General features: G+C 43.3%; 2 protein-coding genes across 2 annotated transcripts; both read left to right on the top strand.

Annotated features, from left to right (window-relative positions):
- Positions 1-3,477: 3,477 nt before the first annotated feature.
- On the top strand, positions 3,478-4,437 carry LOC311004150 (olfactory receptor 6N2-like; the record flags this gene model as incomplete). The annotated part of the gene is made up of 1 exon (XM_083996097.1): positions 3,478-4,437. One exon carries the CDS (start codon positions 3,478-3,480, stop codon positions 4,435-4,437), a length of 960 nt encoding a protein of 319 aa, XP_083852223.1.
- A 7,940-nt stretch (positions 4,438-12,377) lies between these two features.
- LOC311004151 (olfactory receptor 6N2-like) lies at positions 12,378-13,337 on the top strand (the record flags this gene model as incomplete). The annotated part of the gene is made up of 1 exon (XM_083996098.1): positions 12,378-13,337. One exon carries the CDS (start codon positions 12,378-12,380, stop codon positions 13,335-13,337), a length of 960 nt encoding a protein of 319 aa, XP_083852224.1.
- Positions 13,338-14,256: the final 919 nt, after the last annotated feature.

Below are 14,256 nucleotides of genomic sequence, written 5' to 3' on the forward strand. Positions count from 1 at the left end.
GGAAGTGAACTTGCCTGAGAATCATCAGGTTTTTGAGTTTTCCTCAGTTTGTGTACATCCATGACTATACTGCAAACAGGATACTAAGTGTTCCTAAAAGTAAACAAATAAAGTTTAAAGAGAATCAGTCTGTAGTTGTACAAACAGTGTGACTCATTTAATCCATGGTGACATTGCACTTCCTGTTTGTTGTTAATTTAGGATGTATTCAGACCTGTGGCTTGTTTGCTTTGTTCTGATTTAGTAGCTCAACCGACCAAATTTTTGCATTTTTTGGGGGGGTTGTTTGTGTTCACATGGTAACAGTCCCAAGCTGTTCAAAGTTGTAAACAAATGGCATACGCGAACCAACTGTTCTCTCATTGGTCAGAACCCTGGAAAACAAAAACTATGGAATAGAGGTATCAATGGGCCTGAAAATTAAAACTGTGGCTGAAGCCCTGACCAGTTCTGAGTCAATTGTATATATTGTCCACAAAAAGAAGGAAGGAAAGGAAAGAAGGCATTTGTGGCTACATGACTATAGTTTTTGGGCCTTTTGAGTTCGGCCTTTGTGAACCTAACAACGTATCATCCTCGGTTGGTTGGAATCAGATAACGGCCCTTTAGGTGTGAACCCGACCTTAGTGTCTAACAGAGCACCAAACTCCACGGCTGAAAACACTGAAGGACCAGATGCTGCAGTTCCTCTCCTGACCACTAGAGTGAGTCTCCAACAGTGAGTCAGTCTCCATAGACTCCCATGTTAAAATGTTCTTTAACTTTACCATAGAAATAAACATGTTTCACTTTCTGTTTATTAGAGATGTCCGATAATATTGGCCGACCGATAATAGTCCATGTGTTCTGACTACAACCAAAATACACAGTTGTTAAATGATTGGCTGTTCGCCTGTCACTTGTAGTGATATATGTGATATGATAGGCTGTTTCAATGAGTCAGATGATTGGCTGTTTGTGCATCGCTCCCCAATCTCCTCCGATCATCGCCATCGCGCACGTTGTAGCAATGCACCCCCATTCAAGTCAATTAGTGTGTGCAACGCACAACGTATGCAGTGGGTGATGGTTTCGTCCGCATATTGGTATCGGTTATTATCAGAAATCAGAAATTAAGGTGCTGGACAACATCGGCGTATCGGATATCGGCAAATTTCCAATATCAGACATCCCTTCTGTTCATCCCTAGTATTGAACTCACCTGTTAACACTTTATTAACCACTAAAGGTGTGGAGGACTGGGGGTGGGGCCTCTTTGACTGACAACTGGGTGAGCACATGGTCACTGCAAACTTAGCGTGAACTTTTGCCATATTTGGATAAGTTGGGAGTCAGACATTGCCAAGATGGCGACTGTGGGCAGCTCACTCTGAGCTTAAATTCTTGACTTTAAGGGGATAACCCTTAAAGATAAGAATTTAAGGGAAAAATCTCCTTTTAAAACCACAGTAATATTTGGTCCAATGACCTCTTTGACCGTGCATGTAAGTGCAAATATGACCAAAAGCAGCGGAAACAGCTCAAACTCAAACAAGTTACTTACTGCTGTTATCTGCTCTTAAAGGGACATCAAGGAGTTTCGGAAACGTAGTGTTTTCACACTACATTTCCCATGAGCCTCCGCTCACACGGTGAAATTCTTGGACTGGTGCAAGACTGACCAAAGCGAAAACATTTGCCAAGAATGTTTTCATTAATCAAGAATGAAAGTCAGAGGTTCAAAGACGATTAGATACCGCCGTAGTTCCGACCATAAACAGCGATCCGGCAGGGTTATTCTCATGACTCGCCAGGCAGTGTCCGCGAAACCAAAAGTAGGAAATGCTGGGCGAGCTGACCACTAAATAATAATAACAAAATAACTATAAAGACAAAACTATATATTTATCGAAAATGGACCTATTAACAAGTGTGAGTAACGTAGATTCATCCACATTAATATGAGACTCTTAGAACTAGACTTTTAGAACCAAAAAAGAAACTCCTCGTTGTCCGTTTAAAGCAGGGGTCGGCAACAGGCGGCCCGCGGGCCGAATGTGGCCCGCCGAACCTTCCAATGTGGCCCGCGACTGAGTTCTAATAGTTTACGTAATGTATTTCTCGGTCTCTGTGCCTACAGACGCCTGTAAGTCAATGCGCAGGGACACGGAAACGCGTGTCCCAACGCATTGTTGTGTGTGCCTGTGAGACGCTGCACTGGGATAAGGAAACGCCCAGGTAACATGCGCGAATGTTTGGGGAGCCGGCTAGACTGCAGGGTTTTCCCTGTCTGTCTGTAAAGGCTATGGGTGATTTTGGCCTTGGTCCAACCGTGTGTACATCAGGGGGCCGTTCGTCTTTGGCGCGCGCTCAAACCCATTCAATGTAGACGTGCGTCAGGTGCGCTCCCAACTCAAAAGCCGTAGCGGCGCATATTTGATGCAACGCGGTTGTTTTTCCGTGCATGTCCGCGGCACACAGTTGCACGCGGTTGCACGGACCTGCTTCTCCCCCGGTGTTGTGTCCTTCGGCCCGTGTCTCTACTAAAGTTTCCCACTGAGCTCTGCCTCGTTTGAAAGGTGAATGAAGCCCGTGAAAGACGTCACCTCCGAGATGTAGAATGTGTTATAGAAGAGAAACACACGTGTCAGGACCAATGACTTGAGAACGGACCTGCCCTGTGATGGTCAGCCTCCTTTCATATTTAGGCTGAAAATCACATGTCTCAGGATACAAGCCAGCAGTGTAAAGCTCCAGCAGCATGATATGTAAATGATGATATGATGGGCTATGTCAAGATTCTTAATTTTATATCATACAAAACACCAAAGATATGTATAAATAAAAATGATGTGTACAAGAGAAATAAAAATATAAAATATAAACAGCCAAATTATTAAGCAAAAAGGTGAATGTAATTTCAATCTAGGCCGTCCGGCCCTCGGGGTGTCTGTTGAGAAAAATTCTGGCCCTTCGACAAATATAGTTGCCTACCCCTGGTTTAAAGAAACACTGGGGGGGGGGGGGGGATTATGTGTCACAGGAATATAAATGAAAAACTTACATTACATGTATAGGCTAATATATTGATGCACTTTACACAGTGAGAAGTGAACCTTACTTTTTACTGAATAATCAAAGGCCACATTTGCCAGTGCTGACCTTTTGGTCTCCTTAAACATTATACAAGTTTCAAACATCTTCTCTTGGTCGCTCTCTCTTTTCCACTCTTTGCAAAACCCCCAGAGTTCCATGAGGCTGTCCATGTGTTGACAGCTTGAGCCATGAAGGGTAAAGCGATCTGATAAAAGTCCGTACTCATACTCAACCTCCTCAGTGTGAAAACTGGAGATGAACATGCTCCGAGGGGTCAGGTAACTGTGAATGAAAATACTCTCAGGTTACATGTGGCTACATTGTACAGGCTGATACCTTCTGTTATTGATACTTTAATTTGCCTGTTGTATTATCTGCCTCTTCTATCAATAAGGTCAATTAATGGATGATGAATTTAATGTGACTTATGTTACTCTTGGGGGATATGTGGAAGTGGACAGATACAGATATGTATATTTTGTGATTATCTTTACAGTATATATTCTTATAATTTGCAGTAATTCCACCATTGTGTACCTTATATGGACTCACCAGAACCTGCATGAGCCCATGTACATTTTCATCGCAGCTTTGTTACTGAACTCTGTTTTTCTGAGCACCGTCATCTACCCAAAGCTGCTGATTGACTTTTTGTCTGAAAAACAGGTCATATCTTATTCAGCTTGTCTCTTTCAGTTTCATATATTTTACTCTTTAGGTGGCTCAGAGTTCTTACTGTTGTCAGCCATGGCCTATGATAGGTATGTGTCTATATGTAAACCTCTGCAATATCCAGTTATCATGAGAAGAACCACAGTGACTTTCTTCCTGATCTTAGCATGGCTCCTGCCGGTCTCTCAGGTCACTGTGTCGACCGGACTCAGTGCGAATGAAAAACTCTGCAGTTTCACTCTGAAAGGAGTTTTCTGTAACAACGCTGTTTATAAACTGCAGTGTGTTGTTTCGAGTGCACTAATTATATACGATATGATGATTGTGCTGAATGTTGTAGTTCTGCCTGTCCTCTTCATCCTGTTCACATACACCAGGATACTGGTCATCTCCTATAGAAGCAGCAGAGAAGTGAGGAAGAAAGCTGCACAGACCTGTTTACCTCACCTGCTGGTTTTAATCAACTTCTCCTGTTTGACTGCATTTGATGTTATCACAGTTCGGCTGGAATCGGATTTTCCAAAAACTGTACGTTTAATAATGACTTTGCAAATAGTGATATATCATCCTCTGTTTAATCCAATAATGTATGGACTAAAAATGAAAGAAATCTCTAAACACCTGAAGAGGTTGTTCTCTCCGGCCAAAATTATCAGATGTATTAATGCTGAAGCAAATGTACAGACGTGATGTTACTATGTGATATTTAAAATAAATATTTTCAATTATTGTTTGTTTCTATGACAAATGCACATTAAGCAATACTGGGGCCCCTGACTTTGAACTCATTACACCTTTCTGAAAAACCCATCATGTTTGATTATTTGTGTTGAAAATTTGTTTATGTGGATAAAACCCCTTGAGATGTACCATCTCGTTTTCGAGGGGGTCCAAACATATAGACAAACATAGATTCATCAGACAAACATGTTCTCAACAATATAGAAAAACAAACAGACAAATAAACAAACAAACAAAAAAAAGACAAAAACAATAGAACAAACAAAGGACAAACCACAGTTATTGTAACTACATTGGGACAAAACAAAACAACCATAATAAGGCCACAATGGTCAACACTGAGACTAAAATGACAGTATATAATGATTAGTATCAGTTCAACAAATCAGAAATGCATCTTCAGTGAAAACAGGAACAGGTCACCATGAGATGAGAAGACAGAGCATGCTTGAAGACACCAAGAGAGGAACTGGATCTGATATTAGCAGGAAGGTTGTTCCAATCTGCTGGTGCTTTAAACATAAAAGCTCTTCTACCAAATGATTTAATGACATTGGGAACAGAAAAAAAGGGCTGCGATGAATGTCTAATATGATAACTTGTTGTATATGGTGTAAGATACTGCTGTAGATAGGATGGGTAATTAAAGTAAATGCATTTGTATATCAGCTGTAACCAGTGCATGTGTCTTCTCATATTCAATGTTGGCCAGTTGAGTCTAGTGTACATTGTGCAGTGATGGGTAAGAAGAGGGCATCCAAGGACAAATCTACAGAGTCTATTGTAGGCTATGTTAAGTGAAGCAAGGTCTGATTTACAGTATGATCACTTTGATATATAACATCACAATAATCTATAATTGGGAGTATAAGTTGAGTGGCCAGTTTCTTACGTACATTAAATGAAAAACTAAATGAAAATGTTAAATGAAATGAAAAATATTTGATGTGATACAGCTCATATTTCATTTGTAAACAACTAAATCAAAAAGATGGATGATGGTATTTTCTGACATGACAATTAGTTAGATACAAATGCTGTTTTAGTCCATAATCAAGAACATAGACACATTCAAATGGATAATGTAGGCCTGATTGAGCTCATAATATTGATAATAACAGTAATACTTTACAGATATAGAATGAATGTGCAGTTAAATGGTGTCTTTTTGTACAATGACCTGGTGCCTTTATTGAGCAGTTTTGATTCTCAGTTTGTGCCAAACAAAAGCACTTTAATCTGCAAGCGTGTAGTGACAGAAGACGGTAAATGTGCCAGGTCAAAGACTTCAAGGTTTCAGGTTTGATGTTACAAATTTGCAATACAAAAAAACTTCTGTATGATCAAAGAAGGAATCATGTCATTAGAGCATAATGATCTCCACTGCGGGTAAAACACAATATCATCCACGTCTGTTCAACCTTGCCAAATGCAGAGATGCATTTACTTCCTTGATAAAAAAATGAAATAAAACTATCAAAAGAAGCATTTCCAGCAGGAAATGCGTGTGAATGCTAAAAGCAGCTGAACGCTATTGCTGAATGAGCTGAAGAAATTGTTGAGGAAATGTTGAAAAAGGCTAAAGCTAAAACATAAAACTTGAAGGCTGAGAGATGAATGGCTCTCTATGGGTGGAAGAAAGAGGCGAGAAAGAAATAAGGAAGTAAAAAAACAGAGGAAGGAGGTAGAAATAAAGAGAGAAGATAAAGAGAGAAAAAAGGGGCAGAGAGAGGGGTATGATACTGATAGATGGAAAGAGGTAGATAGAAAGAGATAGAGAAGGGTAGACACAAAGCAAAGAAGGAAAGAAAGAAGAAAGTAAAAAGACAGAGAAAGGGGTAGAAAGAAAGAAAGACAGAGGGGGATAGATAGATAGATAGATAGATAGATAGATAGATAGATAGATAGATAGATAGATAGATAGATAGATAGATAGATAGATAGATAGATAGATAGATAGATAGATAGATAGATAGATAGATAGATAGATAGATAGATAGAAAGAAAGAAAGAAAGAAAGAAAGAAAGAAAGAAAGGGGGTGAAAGAAATAAAGAAAAAGACAGAGAGGGGTAGATAGAGATAGAAAGAAAGAAAGAAAGAAAGAAAGAAAGAAAGAAAGAAAGAAAGAAAGAAAGAAAGAAAGAAAGAAAGAAAGAAAGAAAGACTTTTGACTTTTCATCCAACTTTAATTAATTACACTTCCTTATTGCCCATAAAACCATCATTAATAATACATTACCTCACAGCCTTACACACACACACCTAAAAGTTGAGATCCCCCACTGAGCTCTGAACTGCTCCAGGTTACTGGTCAAGCAGTAAAATGTGTGCTCCACCCTCAGACGGGCTGCCACCACCCTCTTCAGGCTCTGCACCACCCCAGTCCCGCCCTGCCCCAACATCTGCTGCTTCCTCGTCCTCCAAATGGCCAGTTTGGCTGCCCCAAAGATAAAATTGATTAAAACCAAAACCCCTTTTCTCCTGGCCTGGTATTGGCCCAAACACAAACAAAGGAAAAGAGAAAACCTCCCCTAGAGCCTCCACCCACCGCTTCAGCTGCCTAAACAGTTCCTCCAGCTGAGGACACTGGACCACCAGGTGCTCCCGGGTCTCCCTCTGACTGCAGAAGGGACATTCCTCCCCAGCGCTTGGATCAAGGTGAGCTCTGTGTCTGTTCGTAGCGATTGCTCCATGTATAATCCTCCACTGTAGATCAGCTACACGCTTCTCCACAGGAGGCTTATACAGGACCCGCCAGCTGCCTTTAGGGGAAAAGTCTGACAGCAACCCCTCTGTCCACCTCGACGCCCTGACGTTGGCCAGGGAGCGGAAAGTCAGCACCTTCACGCACACCTGGTACAGCTGCTTCTTCCCACATGCAGCAAAGGTGCCGAGAGCTGGAACCATGAAGGAAAGGAGGAGTCCACTGTCTTCCCTCCACCCCTGGACGGCAGGACTGACCTCCAGCTCTGGGAAACCATGGCCCACACCATCAGACCACTGCCTAGCCATCCTGTTGACAAAGCCCCTCTGTGCTGGTGACAAGTGCCCCCAGACCTCGTCCATGATGTTCCTCAGGACTCTGGAGGACCTGATGTTCAGGACGCCGCCAAGCTGGTCCAGCGATGCCCCCACCAGATGTCCCAGTTTGGTGACTCCGGCCTCGATGAACTTAGTCCTGAGTGTGGTGGAAGAAGAGACCATGGTGTTGTTGAAGAAGTCGTTGTAAACCAGTGGCTCCTCAAACAGCCACATCCCTGGCCTGAGGTCAGTGTGACCTTTAAGATCTGCCAGGCATTGATCACTGACCTATAGGCAAGGCAAGGCAAGGCAAGGCAAGGCAAGGCAAGGCAAGGCAAGGCAAGGCAATTTTATTTGTATAGCCCGTTTTTACAAACAGTTTGTCTCAAAGGGCTTTACATGACATCGTAACAACATCCTCTGTCCTTAGACAGTCACATCGACTGAGGAAAAACTCCAGGGAAAACCCTTTTAACAGGGAAAAATCGGAGAAACCTCAGGGTGAGCAACAGAGGAGGGATCCCTCACCCAGGACGGACAGACATGCAATAGATGTTGTTACAGACAAGACAGTTTACAGTTTATGTCACAGAATGTGCGAAATATGGAAATGTTAGCAGGAGTTGGTGAAGGCGGGGGGAGGGGGGGGCAGGGAGAGCTGGCCAGCTCAATGGGGAGGACTGGTAGAAAGGTACCAGTCCAGTCAAATCCGCTTGCAGAAAGAGCATCCTGTCCAGGCCAAGCCCCCTAGCCTTCCTGAGCAGCAGCAGAGCGGTGGAAACCCAGCCATGTCCCCCACTGTACAGCAGCCTCTACGCAGTCTGGAGCCTGAAAGCTGCTGTCCTGGACAGGATGTCCACCAGCCCCTGCCCTCCCTCTGCCACAGGGAGGTAAACGGCCGATGCCCTTATCCAATGCTGACCTGACCAAAAGAAGTCCACCAGGAGCTGCTGCACTTCCTCCACCAGGCCTGATGGTGGCACCAACACAGTCAGTCTGTGCCAGAGTGACGAGGCAACCAGGTTGTTGACAATCAGAGCTCTCCCCCTGTAGGACAGCTGAGGGAGCAACCATTTCCATTTAGACAGCCGAGCTTTCACCTTGTCCAGCACTCCCACCCTAGATAGATAGATAGATAGATAGATAGATAGATAGATAGATAGATAGATAGATAGATAGATAGATAGATAGATAGATAGATAGATAGATAGATAGATAGATAGATAGATAGATAGATTAGTCCACATATCGGTATCAGTTATTATCGTAAATCAGAAATTAAGGTGCTGGACAATATCAGCATATCGGATATCAGCTAATTTCCAATATCTGACATCCCTACTGTTTACTGAACTCACCTGAAGGTGTGGAGGACTGGGGGTGGGGCCTCTTTGACTGACAGCTGGGTGAGCACAGCCGCAAATTTAGCATGAACAGCAATGTCAGTTCCACACAGACCCTTCCTCTTTTACCATATTTGGATTAGTTGGGAGTCAGACACTGCCAAGGGTTACACCCCGCCTTTCCGAAACCCCACCTTTCCGAAAATAGACTTCCATTCATCGTAATAGCGGGGTTTTCTATTTTTTCTAAAGACCCCGCTATTCCGAAAAGGCTATTGGGGAAGCCCCTCCATTCCGAGACCGACCCACTCCGAACGGACAGACGGACATAATCAGAAAGGAACCGGAGGCTGTGCAGTGCGCAATGCGCATTTTTTCCTTTTTGGGGTCAAACGGATCATGTGCGTAATTAACTGCAAAACAAGAAAATACTTCATATTAATGACATATAACGTTCATTATGCTTCTAGCCTGTTTAGCCTCTACCTGGTCTTTTTACTAAACTTAACCAACTCCTTTCTTCATTGCCTAAGCCCAACCAAAGCAAAATGTATTTATTTTTCTCCCTCAGTCTGCTGTCAGCAGGAGCGGCGGCTGCAGCAGCCTCGCGCCCGTGTTCAATCCGGGTTCAGCCACACTCGAGCGCAGCGGGGGAGAGAATAAAAAGTGTATTTATTTTACTCTGTGGAGATCTCCCACAACGGAGTGGGTGAGAAAGCAAGTGGGACAGATCTGCCCAGTCCCTGAGCAGCGCACGTTTCACAGATGCCACAGCGCAGAATGTAAACAAACGTCACGCGGTTCAGCACCACGGACAGCTGCGGGGGGGACAGCGGTGTTTCCGTCGGACGTTCGGAATAGCGGTGTTTCGGAATGAGGGGGTTTCGGAACAGCGGGGTGTCGGAATGGAGGTGTGTCGGAATGGAGAGCCGTCCCCACTGCCAAGATGGCAACTAAGCTCACTCTGAGCTTATTGTATCCCCTTAAAGACAAGAGTTTAAGGGAAAAATCTCCTTTTAAAACCACAGTAATATTTGGTCCACAACCTCTTTGACTGTCTACGTAAGTGTAAATATGACCAAAAGCAGCGGAAACAGCTCAAACTCAAACAAGTTTTCTTACTGCTTGGTTATCCGGTCTTAAAGAAATACCAGGGGGAAAAAATTAATTTGAAGGTCAGTCGCAGGCAGTGTTGTGCTAGTTACTGAAAAATATTAACTAGTTACAGTTACTAGTTACTTCATAAAAAAGTAACTCAGTTACTTAAACCAAAAAGTAATGCGTTACTGAGAAAGTAACTTTTTGTTACTGTGACAGTTGAGGTTCCTGTCACTATGCCTCCAATTAATCATGCGCCCTGGCTACTTGGCCAAGGGGATGTCCCTTTGGGTGACTGGCAAGCGCGCATGACTCTTACCCGTTAGGTGTGGGTTCAATCCCTGCCCGGGCTCTCTTCACCTTGCCTATTTCGTTTTTCCAATGCTCCCATTAAATAAAGGTTGATTGTTTATTTGCACTACCGACTGACCACCGTAATCCACCTGTCGCTTTACTTATCTATGTTGTGTCATTGTTCTCTGTTGTATTATGCCATTGCTCAGTTCTTGTTGCTGTTCTTCTTATGTGTGTACAAGTGAGTGCATAAACCGGAGTCAAACTCCTTGTATGTCTGTACATACTTGGCAAATAAATCTGATTCTGATTCTGATTCTGATTGAATTCCCCTCTTGTTGTCGTTTCAGTTCTGTACTGATGCTGATGAAAAAACGTGTTTTCATCTGTAAAATTTTACCATCATCATCATCATGCTGCATGATGTCAGCATGTACAGCAGCATGACCTAACAGAACTGCAAAACAATCTTGAAGATACGTCTTACTTTGACCGAGTTACATTTAAGAGCCTGCTTTCAATGACGGAAGTAAATTCACTCGAACAGTAATTTTTCCCGATCAATCAGCTGTGTTTACGTTTAATAATTTGAGTCCATCTGTCAAACTCCAACCGCTGCTGCTTGGGTGGAGTAGGTGCTTGTGTGTGCTCGCTGTGACTCTCGGTCTCGGATGCTGCGTTAGCTAACATTAGCTTAGCTCGCCGTCATGCCGTGCCCTGACCTGACCTGTCCAGTCCTCTTCATGGAGCGTGTTTGATTACGTGTGGGACGCTAGAGGGCACCAAGTGCTTTGTTTTTCACAGTGTGCTCTGTCTTTCTTTGAATTCAATAAAACTTTATTGATCGCTAAAATGTTAAGGGAACGGTTCCAGGGTGCCATTCCGAAGGGCCGCCACTCCGAACGTTTACTTTAATTTGTCGGAATGCCGACCCTTAATTATTTATGGGAAAAGGGTGCCATTACGAACCTGAAAGAAAGGGTGCCATTCCGAACCTGAAAAAATCTTGAATGGTTTACGGCACGGAGTGAACAAGCCTAATTGCGGTGGTAGCGTAGTGGTCAGAGCATCTGCTTTTGACGCGGTGGATCAGGGTTCGACTCCCGGGGGAGATATTATTGGCCTCTACCTAACCTTTTTACTAAACTTAACCAACTCCTTTCTACATTGCCTAAACCTAACCAAAGCACAGAGCAAGGACATTTATTTTCAGCAGGAGTGCCGCGGCTGCATCAGACCATGGATGTAATGCATCAGACTCGCACCTGGGTGAAACTTTGGAGGGGGAGGGGGAGGGGCCGGTCGGGCGCTGTCCCCGCGGCGCGTCGTGTCAAGCCGGGCAGGAAGTCAAACCACGAGAGAATCCGGTCAATTTTCAAAATAAAACACATTCGGAACGGCGGCCCCTCGGGAAGTTCGAAATGACGGACCTTCGGGAATTTTCGGACTGGCAGACCGTCGGAATGGCGGTCCTTCGGAATGGCGGTCGCCCCCGTAAGGGAACTGTGTGCCGTTGTAAAACCTCACCAAAAGGAATGGAGTAACGCAGCGTTTGGTGACAGGAACTGAGTGACTGGATTTAAAAAAACAACGCGTTACGTTATTAGTTACTGAATAAAATAACGACGTTATGTAACGGTGTTACTAATAATGCGTTACTAACCAACACTGGTCGCAGGAATATAAATTAAACACTTATATTAAATGTATAGGCTAATATATTGATGCACTTTACACACTGAGAATTGAAGCTCACTTTTTACTGAATAATCAAAGGCCACATTTTCCAGCACAGACCTTTTGGTCTCCTGACACATTATACAAGTTTCAAACATCTTCTCTTGGTCGCTCTCTCTTTTCCACTCTTTGCAAAACCCCCAGAGTTCCATGAGGCTGTCCATGTGTTGACAGCTCGAGCCATGAAGGGTAAAGCGATCTGATAAAAGTCCGTACTCATACTCAACCTCCTCAGTGTGAAAACTGGAGATGAACATGCTCCGAGGGGTCAGGTAACTGTGAATGAAATACTCTCAGTTTACATGTGGCTACATTGTACAGGCTGATACCTTCTGTTATTGATACTTTAATTTGCCTGTTGTATTATCTGCCTCTTCTATCAATAAGGTCAATTAATGGATGATGAATTTAATGTGACTTATGTTACTCTTGGGGGATATGTGGAAGTGGACAGATACAGATATGTATATTTTGTGATTATCTTTACAGTATATATTCTTATAATTTGCAGTAATTCCACCATTGTGTACCTTATATGGACTCACCAGAACCTGCATGAGCCCATGTACATTTTCATCGCAGCTTTGTTACTGAACTCTGTTTTTCTGAGCACCGTCATCTACCCAAAGCTGCTGATTGACTTTTTGTCTGAAAAACAGGTCATATCTTATTCAGCTTGTCTCTTTCAGTTTCATATATTTTACTCTTTAGGTGGCTCAGAGTTCTTACTGTTGTCAGCCATGGCCTATGATAGGTATGTGTCTATATGTAAACCTCTGCAATATCCAGTTATCATGAGAAGAACCACAGTGACTTTCTTCCTGATCTTAGCATGGCTCCTGCCGGTCTCTCAGGTCACTGTGTCGACCGGACTCAGTGCGAATGAAAAACTCTGCAGTTTCACTCTGAAAGGAGTTTTCTGTAACAACGCTGTTTATAAACTGCAGTGTGTTGTTTCGAGTGCACTAATTATATACGATATGATGATTGTGCTGAATGTTGTAGTTCTGCCTGTCCTCTTCATCCTGTTCACATACACCAGGATACTGGTCATCTCCTATAGAAGCAGCAGAGAAGTGAGGAAGAAAGCTGCACAGACCTGTTTACCTCACCTGCTGGTTTTAATCAACTTCTCCTGTTTGACTGCATTTGATGTTATCACAGTTCGGCTGGAATCGGATTTTCCAAAAACTATACGTTTAATAATGACTTTGCAAATAGTGATATATCATCCTCTGTTTAATCCAATAATGTATGGACTAAAAATGAAAGAAATCTCTAAACACCTGAAGAGGTTGTTCTCTCCGGCCAAAATTATCAGATGTATTAATGCTGAAGCAAATGTACAGACGTGATGTTACTATGTGATATTTAAAATAAATATTTTCAATTATTGTTTGTTTCTATGACAAATGCACATTAAGCAATACTGGGGCCCCTGACTTTGAACTCATTACACCTTTCTGAAAAACCCATCATGTTTGATTATTTGTGTTGAAAATTTGTTTATGTGGATCAAACCCCTTGAGATGTACCATCTCGTTTTCGAGGGGGTCCAAACATATAGACAAACATAGATTCATCAGACAAACATGTTCTCAACAATATAGAAAAACAAACAGACAAATAAACAAACAAACAAAAAAAAGACAAAAACAATAGAACAAACAAAGGACAAACCACAGTTATTGTAACTACATTGGGACAAAACAAAACAACCATAATAAGGCCACAATGGTCAACACTGAGACTAAAATGACAGTATATAATGATTAGTATCAGTTCAACAAATCAGAAATGCATCTTCAGTGAAAACAGGAACAGGTCACCATGAGATGAGAAGACAGAGCATGTGTGACCGGGTGAGTCATCTCCCTCCTGGTCACTGCATGGCGCTGTTGTCAGCCTGGCGCAGGTTAATGGGGGGACGGCACTGTTAGGTGATTAAAACAGCTGTGTTGGTCGACATTTTCCCTCTCTGCTTCTGCTGTGCGGTGCGTCCGGTGAGCTGGCCGGCGTGCTTGTTTGTGTCCTCCCGTCGTATCATTAAGTGTTGGAGCAACGGCGAGCTGGTGGAGCGACGCTGTGTGTGTGTGATTGGGACAGGTGTGTTTGGTCGCTGTTCTCCCTCTCTGCCTCTGCTGTGCGGCGCGTTCGGTGAGCGGGCTGGCGTGCATGCCCGAGTCTCCCCGTCATATCACTAAGTGCTCGGAGCGGCGGTGAGCCGGAGGGAGCGAGCGGTTCTGGTGGGCGCGTGTTGGGTGCAGTAGAGCT

Source organism: Trachurus trachurus (genome assembly GCF_905171665.1).
Source record: "Trachurus trachurus genome assembly, chromosome: 21".
NCBI lineage: Eukaryota > Metazoa > Chordata > Actinopteri > Carangiformes > Carangidae > Trachurus > Trachurus trachurus.